The 9,044-nt window shown below is 38.3% G+C and overlaps 1 protein-coding gene across 1 annotated transcript; it reads right to left on the bottom strand.

Annotated features, from left to right (window-relative positions):
* Positions 1-307: 307 nt before the first annotated feature.
* Positions 308-8,276, bottom strand: LOC134271363 (uncharacterized). Its single transcript, XM_062753577.1, has 9 exons — positions 6,751-8,276; positions 4,304-5,384; positions 4,073-4,184; positions 3,818-3,947; positions 3,578-3,679; positions 3,322-3,493; positions 2,906-3,103; positions 2,577-2,794; positions 308-678 (listed from the first exon to the last, which is right to left on the bottom strand). The coding sequence occupies exons 1-9, from the start codon at positions 8,255-8,257 to the stop codon at positions 530-532; spliced, it is 3,669 nt and encodes a 1,222-aa protein (XP_062609561.1). The 5' UTR covers positions 8,258-8,276; the 3' UTR covers positions 308-529.
* Positions 8,277-9,044: the final 768 nt, after the last annotated feature.

Raw genomic sequence — 9,044 nt, 5'->3', positions numbered from 1 at the left:
TAATATGAAGTATGCTATATGAAGTTATAATATTTGTCCTCGTGCGCTGATGAACACTATTACGTTTTTTTTCTTTATCATTATTTTCCCCATCATATGTGTTCTTCTTATCAAACTTAATTTTCACGACTATTTAATGCCTTTTACGATATGGCATTTCTGTAAGGTAGAGAAACTAATTTTTTTAACCTGTCTACAACTTTTTAGGACAATCCTTCTAGAGCCATTTCAATTAAACTTTAAGAATGCTTAACTTTAAAAATTATATATAAAAAAAAATAATGACATAAATTAATAGAAAAACAAAAGACTTGAAAGATTTATTAATCTTAATAAAAATAAGATAAATAAATAATAATATCTCAAATTAAAATTGAAAGACTTTAAACATTTGTGACACTTAAAATATTAAAGATAAACAATAAAATGTAATAATCTCCAAAAACTTTAAAAAACAAAATCTTGAAACATCCTTTAGTCTTTGAAATACGAGATCAGGCTTAAATTTTAATGGCTCCAAATTATAGGTTTAAGCCAGGCCCTTCATCCACTGAACTTCAGTTGGCAGCTTAAAAGTAGAGAGCCATGCATTCCTCTGTACATCCCAACACTCTATATCATCGTGCAGATTTTCCCGTTGATTGGTCGATAATCCGCCAATCAAATACAATTTATTACCTAAATGAAAACAGCAAAATTAAGTGAACGTAAAATATACTGCCAAGTACTTATATTGATATTCCTACGAGTACAAATGCTCTACCAGGTACTTTAAATGACTTTATTTTTAGCTCACCTGAGCCGAAGGCTCAAGTGAGCTTTTCTGATCACATTGTGTCCGTCGTCCGTCCGTCCGTCTGTCCGTCCGTAAACTTTTCACATTTTCGACTTCTTCTCAAGAACCACTGGGCCAACTTTGACCAAACTTGGTACAAAGCATGCTTGGGTGAAGGGAAATTTAAATTGTGAAAATGAAGGGCCAAATCCCTTAACAAGGGGAGATAATCAAGAAAAGACAAAAATAGGGTGGGTTCATTAAAAAATCTTCTCAAGAACCACTGGGCCAGAAAAGCTGAAACTTATGTGGAAGCATCCTAGGGTAGTGTAGATTCTAAACTGTTCAAATCATGACTCCCAGGGATTGGGCGGGGCCACAATGGGGAGTCAAAGTTTTACATAGAAATATATAGGAAAACTCTTTAAAAATCTTCTTCTCAAGAACCACTGGGCCAGAAAAGCTGAAACTTATGTGGAAGCATCCTGGGTAGTGTAGATTCTAAATTGTTCAAATCATGACCCCCGGGGGTAGGGCGGGGCCACAATGGGGAATCCAAGTTTTACATAGAAATATATAGGAAAAACTTTAAAAATCTTCTTCTCAAGAACCACTGGGCCAGAAAAGCTGAAACTTATGTGGAAGCATCCTAGGGTAGTGTAGATTCTAAATTGTTTAAATCATGACCCCCAGGGATTGGGCGGGGCCACAATGGGGAGTCAAAGTTTTACATAGAAATATATAGGAAAAATCTTTAAAAATCTTCTTCTCAAGAACCACTGGGCCAGAAAAGCTGAAACTTATGTGGAAGCATCCTGGGGTAGTGTAGATTCTAAATTGTTCAAATCATGACCCCCGGGGGTAGGGTGGGGCCACAATGGGAAATCCAAGTTTTACATAGAAATATATAGGAAAAAACTTTGAAAATCTTCTTCTCAAGAACCACTGGGCCAGAAAAGCTGAAACTTATGTGGAAGCATCCTGGGGTAGTGTAGATTCTAAATTATACAAATCATGACCCCCGGGGGTTGGGCGGGGCCACAATGGGAAATCCAAGTTTTACATAGAAATATATAGGAAAAAACTTTAAAAATCTTCTTCTCAAGAACCACTGGGCCAGAAAAGCTGAAACTTATGTGGAAGCATCCTGGGGTAGTGTAGATTCTAAATTATACAAATCATGATCCCCGGGGGTTGGGCGGGGCCACAATGGGGAATCAAAGTTTTACATAGAAATATATAGGAAAAATCTTCTTCTGAATAACCACTGAGCCAGAAAAGCTGAAGCTTATATGGAAGCATCCTGGGGTAGTGTAGATTCTAAATTGTTCAAATCATGACCCGAGGGGGGGGGTTTAGGGCGGGGCCACAATGTGGAATCAAAGTTTTACATAGAAATATATTGGACAATCTTTGAAAAGCTGAAACTTATGTGGAAGCATCCTGGGTAGTGTAGATTCTAAATTGTACAAATCATAACCCCCGGGGGTTAGGGCGGGGCCACAATGGGGAATCAAAGTTTTACATAGAAATATATTGGACAATCTTTGAAAAGCTGAAACTTATGTGGAAGCATCCTGGGGTAGTGTAGATTTCAAATTGTCTAAATTTTGATCAGTGGGGTAGGGTGGGGTCACAATATGTATTACAAGGGGGAAATCTAGTAAAGAACAGAATGGTCAAAGCTTCTCAGGTGAGCGATGTGGCCCATGGGCCTCTTGTTTTATAATTTGATTAGTCAACACATATTATACCAAAAGTTATTCAAATATCATGAATCATGAAGCCTTAGATATCCTACCTGAAGCAAAAGAGGCAGCACAATGACGCGCTTTATCCAAGTAGGTACGCAACATCCAGGAATCTGTGTTTGCATCATACAAGTCAACATCCTGTACACTTGACGCTACTGATGAATTTTGATCAAAAGCCAACCCTCCACTTAGGTACAGACCATTTTCAATGCAAGTCATTGTGGCATGACAACGACCATATCTAAGGGTACCCTTTGCAATCCATCTGCAAAGAAAAATCAATGCATGAAAGACAGTTATACATGTGCTTGTAACAATTTCTTTAAGTTCTACAAACAAATACTAGTAGTTTAGTTAACCATGTCCACATACGTACCTGTCAGTGCTTGGCTGGTAACATTCAACACTATCAAGGATAGTAGAATTTCCATTCGGGGAGTATCCAAAGCCCCCAGCAACGAATATCTTTCCATTCAGCTCTGCGGCACAAGCTCCAGCACGTGGTGTCGACAGAGACTTCACGAAATGCCAGCTGTTTGTGGATGGATTATAACACTCCACTGACTTCAGAATTCTAGAAATATTTTAACAATACAATCAGACATTAGGAAATGACTTTGGTTAATTTGAATTGAAGGACAATATAATTATGCTTGTAGACCTAGAAAAATACAAGTCAATAGTTTGATCCTTAAAGTTTACAAATATTTAAATTGTACAACAACCTTAAAGTTTACAAATATTTAAACTGTACAACAAGCAACATGCATATAACAGTAAAAAAAGATCTACCTGCCGTTTCTTCCAAGACCACCGATGGCGTAAATGCAACCATCAAACACGCAGAGTGCGTGGTGCATCCGGGCAGTTCTCAGTGACGTCAGTTTCCGCCAGCTACGCTCCGGAGAGTAAACCCAAACATCTCTTCGGGGAAGTGGATTGTCGTCACTATAGCGCAATCCTCCTGTAAAACAACACACTTTTTATGAAAACTCTTCAGATGACTTGATTATACGAAGCAGTATAACATTGTTTAATTCATATTTACCTATCACGTATAACTTCTGGTCCAATACAATCATGGAAGAGTTTTCATTCAGGTCCGGTTTGGGTATTTGGTTAGTGTTGTGCTTCTTACCAAAATTCCCATCTATGCCCAAAAAAGAAACAGACTTGTCAATTAAAACAATTTATTTGCATGTAAATCCCATTGAATAGTTTGATTTAATTTATCATAGGGACAGTCAAAGCTAAAAAAGAACACCATGATAGATTAAAACTGACTCACCTTGTGGTGGAGAGGGTTGTCCAAACGATTGCCTACTTCCGGTAAAACTCTCCGTGTACATGGAGTCATTATGGAAACTTTCGATACTTCCGAATGAGATGTCCAACATGTTTACCGGAGTGGCGTTATTCTAAAATCAAGGAAAACCAGTGGAACAAGAGAATTGTTTTAAGCAAAAATAAACGTATTGTCAAAATTTTTACATCGTTTTCTTTGGTTACTTGTAGTCGTACATGAAAAAACAAAGGTACTCACATTGAAATGGTTAGTGCTGTTGTTGGAATTTTCGTGCCCAGTAAGGTACCTTGAGTCTGGTATATTCAGGTTTAAGGGATCTTGTCTATTCAGTTCCATCACAGTTCTAATCCTTTAAAAAATAGTGATATGATCGAAGGTTTGGTATAAACTAAAAGTACGGGCACCAAATGAATATTAAGTATGGGGTAAACTAAAGATTGTATGAAAGAAAATGACAGGAATATTTACCAGTTGGCCTTGTATATCATGTTAAGGCAATTCTCATTGGCTGTCAGAAGACTGCATCTGTCTATGCACTGAACTAAGTCTTGTTGAGGCATCAAAGGGAACCGGACACATTTCATAACTGTTTCAAGGTACTGCTCACGCTCATCTGGACATGCATTAATCCACTTTAAGCCGGCGCAGAAAACTTCCATTTCAGATGAAGTAACCAATTCATCGTAAGTTAGAATAACGCATAAGGTTCCAACGTCTAGTTCCAGGAACGACTTGCACTCAGAGATGTCCAGAAACCTCTTAGAAATACATCGTAGTATGGGTGTAATGAAATCATGCACCGTATCCTTCCTCACCGCCACCAGTAACTTAACTATATCATCGTGTGGGAGGGTTTTTAACTGTCTGAGGCATCTTTCTCTGATTAGTGGTATTTGGAACTGCATAGAGATTTTTATCAAGTCCAGAATAGTTGATGAGGTTATTTCTAATTGTCCAGTGTAAACGAAATTTAGGAATGATTGTAATGACTGTATTGATAAACCTCTAAGACGGATGTCTGCCATAGCTTTAGATCTGATGCTGCTATTTTCAATGAAAATGGATTCGAAGTAAGGACTCACAGTGCACAACGCACCGCGATGAGCATATAGAACGTCATCATCCAAACAGAACCGGACGTCATAAATCTTGCCATGATCGTAACATTTTTTGTAGTAAGAACCAATTTCTGCAAAGTGCATCCTTTGATCAAGTGTTTCATTTTGCATCTTGTCGAAATAGCCATGGGATTCGTTTGGAAACGGAGGCAGAAATTTTTTTCTCATCATGGCGTCATTGTTTATAAGGTATTGTGAAGATTGGGTGGATAAATTACCCGAAGCGCGCCCATCACTGCCCGGAGACGATTTACGGGTAGATGATGTACCGGAACTACGCCCATCACTGACAGGAAATAATTTACTTGTAGATGATGTAACGGAAGTGCTCCCGTCACTGGCCGGAGATGATTTTCGGGTAGATGTGCTAATAGGTTCGTTGATTGCCGACTCGTAGGAATTAGTTGACCAAGAGTCACTAGTATACACCCCTTCAGAAAAAACACAAGTCTTACCTTACCAAGGACATCAAATATAAATACAATGTATTTGAGAGAAAACAATATGTTTGTAAAACAATGATGCCCCCGTATGGCAACAAAGCGAAGGTTAACCTTTCTCAAATGCAAATCAAATATGCTGGTACCCAAAGTAAGGTCTTCTCACAAGAAATACAATTGTGGAATATAAAGGCCTTTGCACCAACTGACCAAGGTTCAAGTTTTTTTTTAAAGTAAGTCAAACTCCAAGGTCAAAGGGTCAAAATTGTTGGTATTCAATGAATGAAAGGTCTTGTTACAGGGATTACATATGTGAAGTATAAAAGCCCTAGCCCTTACCGTAAGGTTATAATTTTAAAAAGGATAGGGAGAGGGCGTAATAAGTTTTTAGAACTTTTGCCCAATCCCAATTGTAAAGTATAAGCAATAAAATATGTTCAAATCTAAAAAGGAGGCCAAACTCTAAGGTCAAGGGGTCAAAGTTGTTGGTATTAAATGAAATGTCTTGTCACAGGAATTACATATGTGAAGTATGAAAGCCCTAGCCATTCAAACGTTATTACCAAGGTTTAAGTTATTTTAAAGTATGCCAATCTGCAAGGTCAAAAGGGTCAAAGTTGTTGGTATTCGATGAAAGGTCTTGTCATAAAGAATACATACGGTATGTGAAGTATGTAAGTCGTAACTCTAATTATTTAAAAGTTATGGTCAATATTAAAGTTTTTTTCAGTAGGTCAAACTCCAAGGTCAAGGGATCAAAATTGTTGGTATCCGATGAAACGTCTTGTTACAAGGGCTACATATGTGAAGTATGAAAGCCCTAGTCCTTATCATTCAAATGTTATGACCAAAGTTTTTAAAAGTAGGTCAAACGTCAAGGTCAAAGGATCAAAGTTGTTGGTATCAAATGAAAGGTCTTGTCATAAAAAAAATACATATGTGAAGTATGTAAGTCCTAGCACTAACCATTCAAAAGATATGGCCAAAGTAAAAGTTTGGTATTTTTGTGTAAAAGTGTGTCAAAATCCAAGGTCAATGTGAAAAGGTCAAATTTGGTGGTACCCAAAGAAAGGTCTTGTCGCAAGGAATGCATCTGTAAAATATGAACCCCATAGCCCCAAATGTTATAGACAAGATTAGAGTTTTGGCAGACAAAGAGACGGACGGACAGGGCAAAAACTATATATCCCCGAATCTTCGATTACGGGGCATAAAAACGTCAACAAATAGCTAGTTATGGTATAAAAAAAATAAACAAAATGAATAAGTCAAATAATGCAAATAAAACAAAATACTAGTATAATTATACATTTTCATCTATAGTACGATGTATCATGATTGCAATTCATGCACTTACTTGTGTTTGGGTGAGGAGCATAATAATTGTCACTTTGAGGTGCAATGTAAAAGCTGTCATCTGAAGTTGGGCTCCTACTGACAAGTTGAGCAGTACAAACAGAACCGGAAGAAGATGCCAGACTCCCCCTGACTTGTGGAGGAGCAAATTGAGAACCGGAAGAACATGGCAGGTCTCCGCTGTCATTCAACGCAGCCAATCTCTCCTCGGTTAAGGTCTCATCTGTTGTGATACTCTGATGTCCAACTATTGTGTGATCACTGGACGAATGTAAGGATGCCAAATCTTCTCCTGGAGATTTCAATAATGATGGACTCAGGACATGATACATGGAGGGGTCGGATGTGTTTGGAAAGATCTTCCTCATTTTTGTTGAATCTGCTTCATATATGCAATTTGTGGACATGGCGTACCGAATTTCAGGACTTTTATTTGTTTCTCTTACACTCTGGTTTTTATTCATTTCTTCAGGAGATCTAGCTTGCGATTTGGAAAATTGGTCTGAATTCCGGATATTAGCCACTACTTTCTTCACTGAGCTAGGGCGTATAAAGTCTCCGATCTCTTTGTCAGGGACACGGGTCCCTGGAAATCCATAACGTCGGTTACTGACAAGTTGAGCAGTACAAACAGAACCGGAAGAAGATGCCACACTGCCCCTGACTTGTGGAGGAGCATAGTGAGAACCGGATGAACATGGCAGGTCTCCGCTATCATTTAACGCAGCCAATCTCTCCTCGGTTAAGGTATCGTCTGTTGTGATACTCTGATGTCCAACTATTGTGTGATCACTGGACGAATGTAAGGATGCCAAATCTTCTCCTGGAGATTTCAATAATGATGGACTCGGGACACGATACATGGAGGGGTCGGATGTGTTTGGAAAGATCTTCCTCATTTTTGTTGAATCTGCTTCATATATGCAATTCGTGGACATGGCGTACCGAATTTCAGGACTTTTATTTGTTTCTCTTAGACTCTGGTTTCTGTTCATTTCTTCAGGAGATCTAGCTTGCGATTTGGAAAATTGGTCTGACTTTCGGATATTAGCCACTACTTTCTTCACAGAGCTAGGGCGTATAAAACCATCCAGTTCTTTGTCAGGGACACGGGTCCCTGGAAATCCATAAAGTCGGTTCCATTCGGAGAGAGCAATAGGCGGAGGTTTGAAGAGTTCTGTGGGAGACTCTGAATGTGTAGTAGGTTTCTCCACTGGCTGGAAAGGACTCGGGGCTACATTTCTACTGGAACCAGATCGCCATGGGTAAGGAACGGGGGGCGGAGCTGGGATTCTACCAGTAGGCTGATCCTCTCTTCTACACTGCGTCTGCCAATCAGAGGAATATGAATGCCTTGGTTGAATACGGGATCCTTGCATCAAATTATTTGGCCATCTACGATTTTCATTGTGTGGCACAAAACTGTCCGATTCTGTATTTCTCAAAGATTCCAGTGGCAGACGAATGGTATTTGTCTTATCCTTGCGACTTTCTTTGGTTTCAAGCATTGTGCATAAGGCAATATCTTGAATTCTAGATCAGCTTCAGTGTTTGGCTGCAACTACAACAAAACTGCCATGAAGATTTTATTGTGACGTAACTGCAACGACACGGTATTATGACGTAACAATGGGTGTAACTAAAACGCATAATGGAAAAAGAAACGAAACGAAAAGAAAATTTAACATATCTAAAAACAAACAAGTTATTTCTTTCGTGGCAAATATGATAAACAAAGAATCTTTACGTTGGTTAATAAAATGGGATGTTGGTGTGCTTCTGTAAGAAATCGGCGATATTTTGAAGTTTTCTATCTGTCAAGATCAAGATCTAGTTAAGTCACAACGTGAAAGGTGCCTACAGATTTCTTAAATTTGATACATAAATTCTTTTACTGATACTTTATAACTTTAACTTTGTCAAATATTTATATTTAGTTCGTATGAGTTTGTATGTACATATGTTGAAAAATCGTTTTTAAACTGTAACTTTCCATGAAAAAAAACCAACCAAATGAAAAGAATTGTGGGACCCCGCTTTCGGTGTCTTTGTGGGTGAAATGTTGTGAATTATGCCATATTGTGTCAAATTTGAACGCCCTATCATTTTCAAGAATAATCTGTTATCACCAAAGGTTTTTTGCGTGTTTTTTTTAATTGGGCCAAACATGAAGGTCACAGGATCAGAAATCAAAGCATGCGGGGGAATTTAAATATCAGTTTGTCACAGACACAGGTAAAGCACACGTAAAATATGAAAGCCCTATCTCTTCTAAAAAAGAAATCACATTTTTGA

This window comes from Saccostrea cucullata, unplaced genomic scaffold, assembly GCF_032062105.1.
Source record: "Saccostrea cucullata isolate Sc308-1 unplaced genomic scaffold, CSIRO_AGI_Scuc_v1 ctg8924, whole genome shotgun sequence".
In the NCBI taxonomy this organism is placed as follows: domain Eukaryota; kingdom Metazoa; phylum Mollusca; class Bivalvia; order Ostreida; family Ostreidae; genus Saccostrea; species Saccostrea cuccullata.
Note: the sequence above shows the minus strand (reverse complement) of the source record. Positions and strands in the feature narration are given on the sequence as shown.

What these genes read in the sequence shown, in the direction of transcription:
- LOC134271363 (XM_062753577.1), bottom strand. Translation starts at nt 8,257, where the DNA reads ATGCTTGAAACCAAAGAAAGTCGCAAGGATAAGACAAATACCATTCGT. An exon ending in CCAGAAGTTATACGTGATAG is followed by an intron (nt 3,494 to 3,577) that starts GTAAATATGAAT and finishes GTTGTTTTACAG; the next exon opens with GAGGATTGCGCTATAGTGAC. An exon ending in GGTCTTGGAAGAAACGGCAG is followed by an intron (nt 3,104 to 3,321) that starts GTAGATCTTTTT and finishes AAATATTTCTAG; the next exon opens with AATTCTGAAGTCAGTGGAGT.